Raw genomic sequence first — 13,989 nt, forward strand, 5'->3', positions numbered from 1 at the left:
AGCCACGCTGCATACTGTCATGACAGCCACATGTCCAGGCAGCTCTCCTCAATCCCTCAGGTTCCCCACTGCAATGTGATGGAAAGCCAGGGATGTCTGCATGCTGAGCAAGCTCCCTGCCACCAGGCCGGCCTCTTACCTTGCCCCTTCGGTTGTGTTCAGTTCGGTTCATTCGATCCTAGGTCTAGTTTCCTCAAGGTCTCTGGAGCCATATCATTTACCTTAAAAGTAACGTGGGTCCCAACGTCTCTCAACCCACTTTAATTGCTGTGAGTTTTGCTGTATAACTCATGCATTTATTATAGAAACATGTCATTTAATTAACACAGAAAAGGCCAAATTCTCAAAGGATGAGCGAAAGTATCTGGGGAAGTTTCTTGTGATAAAAAGAGACGATGTGTGTGTGACAAACTCTGGGGTGCCGGTGTGTTCCCAAAGCTATACCCTGGGTTTGTGTAAGTGTATTGGTCTCCCTCTCTGTTGAATGGGTATGCCCGGGTTATTAATTTGCTCAGGAAGCATGATTTACTACAGGTACTTCAGTAAAGTAACAGAAAAACAAAAGGGTTTATTACAAAGAAGAACAAATAGTATAAATAAAGAAGCGATCAAATGCTTTGACAATGGTATGTGGTAAAACAAACCTGACAAAATCCTTCCCTTATGTTCTAACCCTCATAAATATTCCTGTGAACATCTCTTGGGGTCACCCTCCCCTCCGTCTCAGCCAGCCCCCTCCACCAGGGACCGCATCACAGAATCGGAGAGAAGTGGGTCTGGAAGGGACCTCCAGAGGTTATCTAGTTCAACCTCCTGCCTGCGGCAGGGTCAGCCCTATCCCAGCCATCCTATAAATCCACAATCTAAAATTGACATAAAATGACTGTCAACCCTGGCACAACACAGATCTAACACCCTACCCTGCCACAGGTAAAGCAGAGGAATCTCAGCCGCCAGCGTCCTGCTTCTATGAAATGTTGTCAGTAGACACTCAAGAGGGCCATGCCCCTGCTAAATAGGAAGGCAACAAGCCCCACAGTCCACCCCAATCTGACCATGGGGTAAAATTCCTTCCTGACCCCAACTATGGTGATTAGTCTGACTGCGAGTGGAGAAAAGGCAAGACCCCCTAGCCAGGAACTTCTGGCTTTGGTCCTAGCAGGAGTATTGGCACACCCCAGTCACAACCCCAGCCTGGGCTGCAGCCAATGTATAATGCCTTTGCAGAAGACTTGAAAACATCCTGACGCATGTAGCTGACAGTGGCGGTGTGGGGGCAGTCAGCAAAGCCCAGAAGCATGGAAATTGCCCATAGAAGAACGCAGGCATAGCTACACCTAGATCATCCCTGACCGGTGGTTGTTCAACCTCTTCTTGAGCACCTCCAGTGATGGAGAGTCCACAGCTTCCCTAGGCGTTTATTCGCGTCTGGTCTCTGGCCCCCAGAACATTTCACATGGCTTTCCCCCACCTGCCTACAGAGCGTTTCTGCCTGTGGGTCTGTGGCGGTGTGCAGTTCAGGAGCTGTTCTTGCTGCTGGCTGGTGTGTTCCCCTGCCTGACATGCATCCCGATGTTCAAAGGAGGTTGCTTTTCAGCAGATTGAACTGACATGATTTGAAAACATGGCTCCATTATACTCTGACAACACACAGCAAATGAAACAATACTGTATTTACTCGAGTCTAAGATGAAGTCCCTCTCTCCCCGCCCATTTAACATGGGAAGAAAAGCCCCTTGTCTTAAAATCAAGTATAAAGGTGGTTGGGGAGGGAGTGGGGAGCAGGCAGCTGCTGTGGCTCAGGCTCCAGTCCCTACCTGGGATTGGGACTGTAGCTTCCCAGCCCCACCTCTGCATGCTGCCATCTCCCCCCTACCACCTCTTTTCCCACCCCACTACCTTCCCACATGCAGCCTCTGCTCCCCTGCCTGCCTCTCTCCCCCGCACCGGCAGGCTTTGTGCACTCTGCAGCCTGGGGCACTGAGTATGGCCCCAACCTGGCCCTGGAGCAGCTCCTACTGTGTCTGGGCTGGGTGGTGCTCAGTGCTCCAGGCTACAATGGGGATGAAGCCTCCCAGCACAGAGCAAGGCTAAAGTGGGGGGAAGGGGGTGGAACAGCTATGTCATGATGTGCATTTTTCTTTGTGGAAAGAATTATTTTAAGGAATAATTTACCCAGAGTATTCCATAAAACGGGGGTGTTCAACCTCTGGCTTGTGGGCCAGATGCAGCCCACAAAGCCATTGCTTCTGGCTCATGGGGCTCCCCAGGGGTCAGGATACTTGGCAGTGGGGAAGTGGTGACAATGAATACAGCCACCCTCCCCTGCCAAATTCCCAAACCCCAAGCTCCATGCAGTGGGTCAGAGCCAGGCTGTCCCCTGGCCTAGGTGGGACACTGCTATATCTGCTCCAGGCACAAGATCAGGACTACTGGCCGGATCTTGCCTGCAGATGGTCTGGGCACTGCTCATCTGTCCTGCTGGGCAAAAAAGTTGAGCACCATTGTTGTAAAAGATTCCTGGGAAGAGGAAAGAGTCCATATATGACTCCTGTCCATTCTTCCCAGGGAGTGTGGATGCTCTGTGTAGCTGCAATATATCTTGTGCAACAACTAATCTAACATCCGGTTATTCACTGCATCTCTCGGCATCATCACTCCTGTTACCAAAGGCCAAACATGCTCATTGTTTTTCTAGCTCATTGAGAGAACTTTCTTAGCCTTTATAGAAATAATTAATAAATAAAAAAAAAAAAAAAAGCATGAGTTGGGTTGTTTCAGTTGCACTGGACAATACTTAAAACTTACATTATAGATATCTTTTGGGAAACACCCAGCCCCTGTAATATTCTCGCTCAGAAAGGGTGTTGTTGACTGTAAATCATTCCTGTTGTTTGAAGGGCTTCCAGAGGAGTCATTTGAACATCTGGAGAACCTGAATTACTTGTACCTTGCGAACAATAAGGTAAGAGGGGTTTCAAAGCTGCTCTCCAGTGTAATTTAAGAACATGATGACTGTAAAAAAAGATTTGAGTATTTGATATGACTTTAATATTGTGCTGAGGCACATGGGTCCTCATGGGCGTGTGACTTCAAACAGCGGTGTGTGATGAACAGTGAGAAGTGGAAACTGCCTCAGCTTTCTCCATTTGCACTTCATTGAAAACTGTCCCCTCCCCATTGGGCCAGTGGATCTGGAGGACTATGGAGCGAATGGAAATGTGTCTTAGAAATGAGCTGGTTCTACTGAGATTTTGGGACCATGCTGGTGTGCCCCACTGCTTCCCTGTGTGTTTGTATCCCACTCCTATAGTGGGTTGACATCAGCAGTTACTGGTAAGTGTCTACTCTTGCTAGCAGTTAATTCAGTTACCCTTTCAGCTAAAGGGACGTCTTTCTTTTAGCAGCGAAGATCCCAAGTTCTTGCCCAGCTGATGACCCATGGTAGAGGACAGTGAAGAAGCACCACCTTTCTAACAGGGATGGAAATGCCTTCATGTCACCCAGCTATTAAAGGGGTTCTGTTTGTTACAGGGTTTGGAGAGAGGAAGTGTACTTTGTGCCTGAAAGATGATCTAATCTCTTTCCCAGCTATACAGTTACTCCAGTATAACATGTCACCAGAAACCCTTGCTTGTGCTCGTTAAGGTGATTTGTTTTTTTAGTGAATCCCCAGAATTACTTGCTCTGGGAGGACCTGTCATGCCTGAGAAAAGTCAGTGGAGAAAATGGAAAGCTCAGTTGTGACGGTGGAGACCATCTTGCATTTTGAATTCATTTAATCTCTCTATATAAATATCTGTGACCCTTTGGCCTTTAACTTGCATGCAGATGGCCAGGTTCTTGGTCTTAGGTGTGCCAGGACAAATCCAGAATGACTCCTGTGACTTTCCATCTGGAATTACCCTGGGATGACCGAGACCTGGACCTGCTCCTTAGTACAGTAACATCATGTTCTCTCCTTCTCTTTCTAGCATCATTTCCATGTAACGATCTTGGCAGTGAGTAGCGCCATGAAAAAGATCAAGCCAGACTGTGACTAATATTCCAAAACTTTGTACTCCAGTTTTTTCCCTGTGTGACAAACCAGTGCTTGGTTTTTCCTGACACTGCTGCAGGGAGAGACGCATCCAAGAGAAAAATGCAAATTTCAGTGAATGTCAGAAGCAGTTATAGTGAGAAGTTATTGACCTACAAAAATCACACATTTCTTCATAAATCTTGAGCCGGGACAAACTGGATTGGCTTTGAGCTGAATCCCTGCTGCACTGGGAAGCATTGCAATCAACCAACTGTGGTGTCTGGAGGAGAGCAGGGATTTGCTGGTAGTTTACTTCTCGCTTTGTGGATTATCTTGATGTTACCTTGGCTTTGATTCTGATAGCTTCAGATATAGCTAGATCAGCAAGGTGCAGTTTTTCTAAATTAGCAAAGTCAGGCAGACAGAAGATCCTAATAGGTTAAAATCTTGCTGTCCTGAAGGTAAATAACTCATACTGATTTCCTTTAAATGCCTCAAGAACCTCCACACCATGTTTCAGCCACGGGTATCTAGAGCAAGCCACGTTTATAATTAAAACCTCATCTGCTAAAACACAGGGCAGGTGCTAAGCTACTGTATTGACTGCTCTAAGCTCATCATCAACCTCTTATTGCTGAGAAGTTCTAACTATCCTAATATTTACACTGGTATTATGGGATTTGCTGGATCCAACTCATTTCTGCTTTTGCCCAGGTCTCTAGCAGACAAATAGGAAACTGGTTCCAAATCCTGGAAACAGGTTTTTATGGTGGTGTGTGGGGTTTATTGGTTAATCTGTCAGTTAACCATGGAGAAAAGAAATCGGCAGCATAAAGGGGAGTCCAGCAACAAGGCTTAAAAAACCCAAAACCTTTGGAAGTCAGTCTATTGTTGTTTAGGCAAGTAAAATACGGGTCGTCTCAGGACTGAATCTGCTTAACGTCATGAAAACCCCAGCATTAGTCCTCCAAAGATCAAACCTGTTGAAATCATCATTCATTGCTATAGCATCCACCCCAAAACAGTACATCCAGTACACCATCCATCCTCTGAACTCCCTTGGAAGCAGCAAAAGGTTTGGCAAGTTCAGCGCGCTCCGCAGAAGCAGATATAGCAAACGTGTCTCGAGCCAAATGCTCTGATGTCACTCCGCAGCAGCTTCTGCACTGAGAGCAGTTTTTTTTCCTCCCCCCTCTAATGGGCAACATCTGGGAGATGAGCACGTGGCTGGAAGGAGGATTTGTGGATTGGTGATGGTGATAGCAGGTGAAAACAGAACGGCAATGTACCCTCCACTGAACGTATTTTCCATTTCTAGTAAGTGAATGGGATTTCTCTTCAGAGGTCTGTCCTTTTTCTGGACAGGCTTCTAATGTGCCTGAGGCAGATGAGTGGAACATGCTAAGCATCAGAATAATTTGTTTTATAGGCTTTTGGGAGCAGCCATATTTTTCTGATGTCAGCTGCTATCAAGAGGCTAGGAGGCAGTGGGTGATGGGAAGGTGCGGTATTGACGTTCCTGTCCTAATGAATCACTGGAAACATGCACAGAGATCCTGGGACTCCTCGTCTAGCTTCAGATATCTGACTCTTGTGTTCCCACCAATTACTATAAAAGTTCGTGGGGGAAAGTTTTCACGATGGGACAGTTTTTGCTATGTCACTTCTATCTGCATTGGCCTTCCTGTTGCAGCTGACATCTAGTGATGAAATGGATTTGGAGAAGGCCTCCTGTTTCTCTCTGACATATCAGGCCATTCCTTCTGAGTCCTCTGATCTTCCCAGCCATCGCCAGCAGTACAATCCCCAGTAACTGAGGCGAGCTGTATTTAGGACACAGACTGTTACCAGCCCTGGGAGGAGAGGACACTGGCGGATAGCCAGGCAGAGCAGCTAGAAACTGTTTTCTTCTTAAACAAAGAAAACCTCCTTTCCAGTTCCTTCCTGTGCCACTTTCAGCAGGTGTAATGTTTCTCTGTGTCCCACCTGAGTAAGCAATACCCTTGTGTTTTATATAAGAGAGATGACCCAACTGACTGCACTCGGAGGAAAGCTTGAGCCTACCATTGTCCATAAAACAGATGTTCTGCCTATTTGATTTCTGTGAATTATGCCATGGTAGAAACAGTTTTCCCGATGCTTTGCATCTACTCCTCCCAATGATCACCCCCGTCTGATCAGCAAGTGAGAAGACACATACAGAGCCTGAAGGCCATGTGCTGTCAGTTTTGGTTGCTAGCAGATGGTCTCTGCTTTTCACCCATTCTTGGTGATATTGGGGAAAGGCTCAGAGGAGGTAACATCCCTAGGAGATGTCTTCTGGCTTGCATTGGTGCCCGTTGAACAATTTCAGGCAAGGTAAGCCCACCAACTCGATCACAGGAGGTAGCTACAGAAAAATGAACCTGAATTATTTTCAGTTTCATAAAAGAAAGTCTGAATTGCAAGTCTGGCATGTTACTAAGTGACAGAAACCCACCTCTGAGCAGCCTGTGCTTGACACCACCAGGGAGAGAAGCTCAAATAGTCTCTTTGCTTATTTAAAGTGTAAAGGCAGGCCACTCTCCGGTGAAATAACTGCTCTCCCCCAAAGCCTGCATGATGTATTCATCTTAATAGTAATTTGTAAAACATTTAAGTCCTTGCCATCCCTTGATTTGGGCTCTCATGTCTTGTCTACCCTGTAGCCTGGCTCTCTTGATAATTATACCAGTGGAAATCAACAGCTGATGGAAAGTACTGGTGTGATAATGGTGTATGAGGTGCTTTCGCAGATTCAAGGCATTGAAGACCAGAAGGGGCCATTAGGATCAAGAAGGATGATTTCTTGTGTAACCCAGACCATAGAATTGCAGCAAGTGACTTCTGTATCAGGCCACAGCTTCTAGCTGAGCTACAGCGTCTCTTAGAAAGATAACCATTCTCAATTTTAGGGCTTCCAGTGACAAAGGAATTCATCCATCCTAGCAAGCTGTTCCAGCTTCACCTAAACATCGCACCTTTTATTATTCGCTTGAATTCGTCTAACTTCAGCTTCCAGTGGATGGAGTCTCATCTGCCTTTTGTGTCCTGCTTATGGAGCCCTCTGCTCTCAGTTCCTCGTAGTGGTGATTAGGCTGTGATCAAGTTATTGCTTAGCCTGCTCTTGGATAACCTAATATAGGCTGAACTTCCGTAGTCTCTCTGTGCAGGGCAGGCTTAATTCTTGTAGCTCTTTTTTAAACATCCTTTTTTAAAAGCATGGGCTTGTTATGCTGGTAGTGGTGTCAATAGTGCTGTATACCCGGGTGATAACGCCTCTATTCAGCATTCCAGCCAAAGGCTGCATCGATTTTTCTTAACCAAAGCATCACAGGAGAGGCTTGGTCCAGTTGTGGTTTCACTTTGATCCCTAGATCTTTTTCTGAAGCACAGCTTTTTCTGAAATACAATCCTCCATCCTGTGAATGTGAATTGCATTCTTGGCTTCTAGATCGACGACCCTATCTGTAGCTGTTAATTGGTGATCCCAGGTTATCATATAAACCAGATCACTCTCTAGAACTTACCTGTCTTAATAGTTAACTACCGTTCTACCAATCGCCATCTGCAGGCTTTACCCAGAATCTTTTTTTATATATTTTCCCAGGTAATTGATAATGGTGAAGAGCGTTGGGTCAAAAGAACAAAACCCTCCACTAATCTTTGTTTGAAGTATAAACCCCTTGCTACAAAAACACCGGCACGTTATTTGACTTGAATAAATAACAGCTAACAATAATATTCATGAGATCCTTGCTCCTGTGGCTACTTGAAAGTCTCCTGTCTCTTGGTGATTTTCTTCTTAAACAAAAGCCAAGTTGTTTTTGGGATGCATCAGTAGAAGCATTAGGTGCAAGTCACAGCAGGTGATAGTGCCTCTCGAGCCAGTACTGGTTAGGCCTCATCAGGAGTATTGTGTGCGGTTCTGGGCTTCACATTTTAAAAAGGACATGGAGAAGTTAGAAAGGGTCCAGAGGCAGGCAACAAAGATGATAAAGGGCTTGGAAAGCAAGTCATATGAGGAGAGTCCTGAAGGACCTGGGCATGTTCATCTTGCAGAAAAGGTGCTTAAGAGGGGACACGGTAGCAGTCTTCAAGGACTTGAAAGACTTCCGTAAAGAAGAGGGAAAGCACCTTTTTCTCTCTTGCTGCAGAGAGGAGGATGTGGACCAATGGCTTGAAGTTGCAGCAGAGTAGGTTCAGATTGGGCATCCTTCAAAACGTCTCCATGGTTGGAATAGCGAGGCCTAGGCAAGTTGTGGGCTCTCCATCACTGGAGGTGTTCAAGAAAAGGTTGGACAGCCACTGGGCAGGGCTGGTCTAGGCGTAGCGATGCCCGTGTTCCTCCATGGGTAGCTCCCATGTTTCTGGGCCTTGCTGGTTGCCCCCCACCCCCTCCTTTTTGCTACTTGGCAGAGTGTGTTTGAACCTTCCTCAGGCATTGGGGGTTGGCTATAGCCAGGGCTGGGGATTGTGACTGGGGTGTGCCTATGCTCCTGCTGGGACCAAAGCCAGAAGTTGCTGGGTAGGGGGTCTTGTCCCTCCGCTCAGGATTAAATCAGTCGCAATATTTGGGCTCAGAAAGGACTTTTACGCCATGGTCAGATTGGTACAGACTGTGGGGTTTTTTTTACTGTCCTCTGTAGCGGGGAGCATGCATGACTCTCTACATGGGATCTTTTGAGCATATATTGACAGCATTTCATAGAAGCAGGATATTGGCTGCCGTGGGTCCCCTTGCTGTACCTGCAGCAGGGTATGGTGCTAGGTCTGTGTTGCGTCAGGGTTGATGGTAGTCTTAGTTAGGTTTTTAGATTATGGTTTATGTGCAGTAGTGTGGATGGGGCTGATCCTGCCTCAGGTAGGGGGTTCGATTAGATGACCTCTGGAGGTCCCTTCCAGCCCTACTCTGATCCAGTCCAAACACTGGGGCGGGGGGTGGGAATCTACCTTTTTCCTATAGAGATTATTTAGCGAAGACAGTAAACTTTGCTGTTTTTATTTAGGAAGGGTTTTTGAACCCGAAAGCTTGCTTAATAACTATTCTCCAACCATTTGGGTTGGTCTAATAAAAGATATCAAATTCACCCAAGGAACCTTGTCTGCCTGTTTTTATTTAGACATTTTGTGCTAGGCTATCTGTCTCTTCAAAGAAACTGGCTTGGAAGTAGCTTGGGTTAGTACCACACCTGCTGCATTTAAATTGTCTCTTTCTAATATTTGTTTTTCAGTTAACTGTGGCTCCAAAATTTCTACCAAATACCTTGATCAGTGCAGATTTTGCAGCCAACTATCTCACTAAGATTTATGGGCTCACATTTGGACAGAAGCCAAACCTGAGGTAAGGTGAAATGATAATGTTTTGTAGTTGCTGGGAGCCAATGTGCGAGTGGGACAAATTGCCATATTTACTTGCATACTATACCCATCACTTTCCCAAAAATTCACCAGTCAGAATTGGAGTGTGTGTTTTAAGCAAGGAACTTGATTTTTGCACCAGGTTGAAACATGGGGCCACTAAATGGCTGCTGAGGCCTGTGCTCCCTTCCCCAGCACATGCAGGAGGGAAGGAGTCCAGTTCTTGGCATCGCTCACCCTCTCGGCTGCAAAGCTAAAGGTTTAACGCTGTCATAGCTGCTGCTAAATTGGCAGCAGCTTTTGGCTGCTCTTTGGAAGCTGTTCTTGAGTTATCTCCACCCCTTGTGGAAACAGAAAGGAGGGAGATGATTCTTCCTCAAGATATTTACAGCCCTGCTTTGCAATCTTGAGAAGCTGAGGTTTGCAACCAAACCTTGGGGATTGTCTCCTTAACCACATGCCAAGAGTTTTGAGGCTTGGCTAGAACGCCAATAGATTCCTTTTGCCTTCTGGCCAAACACAAAGCTGAGCTCAAACCACTAAATCCAGACAGAGATTTTGAATAGACACAGATCTCAGGCTTTTTGTTCAGCCTGTTGTTAAGGTGAGAGAGTTCGTGAAATTCAGGTTCAAGTCTTGACTTCGAACAGCTCAACATTTCAGAGAGTATTAGAGCCCAGAGCTTTAGTTTGGCAGTGTTTCTCTTGTTGCATGTGGCATAGTCAGAAAGTGTATGGCTTGACAAAGAAAGAACCAGGAATTGGATTCTGCCATTGTTTGTATTTCAATGTAATCCCACTTGACATTTATGCACTTGGGTCAGTGCAGCCGCAGCTTGACTGCCCATCTTGCGACTCTTCAACTGCTGCATTCATCTCATTACTATAAAAAAACCTCTTCCCATAAAGATCTTCTACATATCCCCCAAATTAAAGGAAGTCTGGTGAACAGGCTGGAAGGGGAGTAGTTCAAAGCCTCACGTGCTCGTTGTGGTCTCCGTGACTGGGGTCGTGTATGGGGGATATACTGTCCAGGTGAAACAAAACTCCTTGATTCTACTTTCCAGTGACCTTCTTTGATGGGTTTGAAAGCATAGCAGATTGCTAGCATAGTATTCTTCATTTTCTGAGCTTGCCTTTTGAAAGGTAGTCAGTCAAGGTCAGTTTTCCTTTCCTTGACCTAACCAATGGACATAATCTTCTTGAATTCTCTGGGAGACCAAGGCTGTGCGCATGCTATACTGTTGAATCTCAGGATTAAAGCAGTGAAGTCATGCATTATCCTGATGATAATTCATAATCCTGCTCATGATTTTTTTTTCTGTGTTGGCTTGAAACTATGCCAGAGGCTCTTTGCAACTTGTGTTTTCATCATTTTCAGTGCACAAAATCCTAGCTAGCGGCTCACCTTGCTGACCCTTTTCTCAGGGCCAAGTCTTCACTGAGGATGGCATGCATTGAAACTGTGCTGATGCCACGTGTCTCAGCTTGTGTCCAACTGATCAAAGGGGTCACCTGTTACCCTCTCGTGGACTCCATCCGCTTGTTTTGGTGATCTCTCAGGGACATCCTGACCTTAGCTAATCCTCATTGCTGATCTTCTCTTGCTTAAAGTCAGCTGCCTAGTGTTTTAGTGTGGTATGTGAAGGGATATCATCCATCAATGTTGCCACCTGTCCTCATGGATTTCTTTTGGGGTCAAACCCCTTCTTATGAAGGTGCTTCCTCACCATGGATTTCATGCTTCTCCATTTTTCAACTTTTATAATGACCGACTCCCGTGGACATGTCCTGGCACAAGTTCTTCCTGCACAGATGCCCACAAAAACACAAATCTGCTAGCAAAGAAACACACCTAATGGCACTTCAGGCAATGAAATCTGTTGGACCCCAGCATTTCAGTAAATAAGTCAGTCTCTAGATGTTTTCTGAATACCCCATCTACATTTAAAATATAGATATGTGTATCCCCTAAAATGGGGGGTGGAGGGGGGGATGAGAGTGAGATGTAGTTTCCAGAGGGATGCCCTGGGTAAGTCTAGGAAAGCAGACCCCACTGCTTGACTCAAGCTTTCTTTCTTTCTGGCAGATCCGTGTATCTTCATAACAACAAACTTTCGGATGCGGGGTTACCTGATAACATGTTCAATGGCTCTAACAATGTGGAGATACTGATCATGTCGAGCAACTTCCTCAAGTACGTTCCGAAGAATCTTCCCCCCGCTCTGTATAAACTACATTTAAAGGTAATGCAACCAGCGTCACGTGTTTTCTTCCATCTGGGGCACAGACCCACATGTGTCCAAAATTCAAACTGCTGAGCCAGCCCCTTTCAGTTCACTTGGAAAAACTCCCAGGCCCATTGTTATAACTGACTTGCTAAATTTGTGCTGTGTGAAAAGCAAGGCTGAGGGCAGCTGATCTCCCCTGTGCTTACCACATGGGAAGTGATGGTACTTTTGCAGCGCAGCAAGCTGCTGTTTGCAGGGAACAAAATGTCTTTTCTCTGTTTCCAAGGGAGTTTATTGCAGATGCTGGCTGGCAGGCTTGCTGGTCTCACTCCTGCATGTACCCAAACGCCAGGGAAACCTTGGATAGGGGCAGCGCAAGTGTTCTCACACTACTCTGATCTGAAGGGATCACACATAGGGATGAGAAGGTAGATAAATCTCTTAAGGCTTCAAATCTGGCAGGCTCAGCAAGGAGACCAGTTGCGGTGGGCTTTTTCCCAACATAGTTGATTTTCCAGTAGGTACTCAGTTTGCCTGCCAGCTCATTGCACATAAGACTCTTCACTTTTAATTGCTATTAACCTAGTATCTCACCCTGTCTATAATTCTGTTTCCGAGCTCTGCTGGGCTCTGGTATTCTTACCTCTGTAATCCAATTCTGGTAAAAACACCTGTACCGTGTTTACACCGGTGCTCTCATCATTGCTAACACTCGGGTTGAGTGGCAGAAAATCCTAGGCCCAGCCATTTCTATTGCTGATGTTCCTTAGAGTGGAAGAGGCTGATAACATATTATCAGCCCCTTGATAATAGGAGCAGAGTAATGAATCAATGAGCTAGAAGGCCAAAGGGAGAGGCTGAGTTAGTTTTAATGCAATACAGTCATGTCTGTCTCTTCCTTCTTGAATATCTTGGATATTGAGCCCTTGTTGGTGCAGGCAAGTTGATTAAGATGATACATGAGATTATTTAATATAGTGTACTTGAATGTTTCTGTGTCTGCTCTATTTAGCATTCGTTCCCTTAGGAGAACATGCACGTACTAAGGTCAACTTATTATTCCTGCTTGTAAATGGAGTATACATGAGGTGACATTTTACTGTTGGCTGAGAGCAACAGCAAGGTGTCACCTGTTGCTGCCTGCTGGCTACTTAGAAGCTGCATGAAAAGAAGAGTATCTTTAGGGATACTGGCTAGATGGCATGCCCTTTGGGAGCACGCGGGTATTGGTAATGCTGTGGGACTGGCTGGTACACCTTCAGCTGGAATTCTGCTTTTCCAGTGAAATCTGGTTTGCAGGATCTTGAGTCTTGGGCTGGGCTTCCTTGAGGTGCCTGTTTGATAGACTTACATACAGGTGGAGGGAATATGAAGCTATAGACTTAATTAGGCCCCATTAATGAGCCAAATCTTGTGGTTCCCCTCGCTCGGGGAAGTATGCCAGAGGAGGAGGCAAGAAGAGTGCAAGCCCAGTGGGGTTTGGGTTTATTCCTCTGACAGACCCAATGACCATCTTTGTGTCATCTCAACTGCTGCCCCTACTGATATTTTGTTACTCCTTGGGTGTTTATACACGTGCTCTGGGGAGGTGCTTTAATTAGAGTGGCTCCCAGAGCAGCTCTAATTAAAGCACCCAGAGTGTCTCGTGTATAAGCATCCCCGTTCTTAAAAATGGTGCCAGGGGTGCTTTACAGTGCCCCCGCCACCATTTTTAAGCACAGTAATGCTGATACACAAGACATGGGAGTCTGCTGGAGCACGCAGTCTCCATTAATCAAGTCTGCTCCAACGCGCTGTAATTACAGCGCATTGGCGCAGCCTCGCTGCTGGTGTATAGGCACCCCTTATGTCTGTGAACATGAAGCCTACAATACAAACTGTTTGTCATTGTGCTCAAGGACCCTCTAGCCTAATCATGTGCTTCCTGTGGCTGCAGAACAACAAGCTGGAGAAAATTCCCAAAGGAGCCTTCAGCGAACTCTCAGGCCTTCGAGAGCTGTATTTGCAGAACAACTACCTGTCTAATGAAGGGATGGACAATGAAACTTTCTGGTGAGGATGTGTCCTTTGGGGGGTGGGCTGGGGTGGGGGATAGTGGGCTCTTTTCCTGGGTGCAGTACATGTACCATGAGATACAGAGGCTCCATGTATAACACATGCATTCATTTACTGGGTCAGGATGAAAAGACCTAGACGCAGATGCTGCTAACCAAAGATGAGGATATAGGTGAGCAGTCTGAGTTGGCATCACACGGTGTCCTTAAGGGATACCCTATTTCATGTCAAATTGTCTTCTCCCTGGTAGCTACAAGCCTGCTAATGCAATGTACCAAGTGCCTTAACACCGTTTGGTCCTGCT

General features: G+C 46.0%; 1 protein-coding gene across 1 annotated transcript in view; it reads left to right on the forward strand.

Moving 5' to 3' along the window:
• The window catches only part of PODN (podocan), a 33,402-nt gene that overhangs the window by 8,047 nt on the left and 11,366 nt on the right, over window positions 1–13,989 (forward strand). Inside the window, exons 4-7 of the mRNA XM_006025792.3 lie at window positions 2,901–2,965; window positions 9,274–9,383; window positions 11,489–11,645; window positions 13,567–13,682. Coding sequence (XP_006025854.1) covers window positions 2,901–2,965; window positions 9,274–9,383; window positions 11,489–11,645; window positions 13,567–13,682 — 448 coding nt within the window. The remainder of the gene's footprint in view (window positions 1–2,900; window positions 2,966–9,273; window positions 9,384–11,488; window positions 11,646–13,566; window positions 13,683–13,989) is intronic.

Source organism: Alligator sinensis, unplaced genomic scaffold, assembly GCF_000455745.1.
Source record: "Alligator sinensis unplaced genomic scaffold, ASM45574v1 scaffold172_1, whole genome shotgun sequence".
NCBI classification, from domain to species: Eukaryota; Metazoa; Chordata; order Crocodylia; family Alligatoridae; genus Alligator; species Alligator sinensis.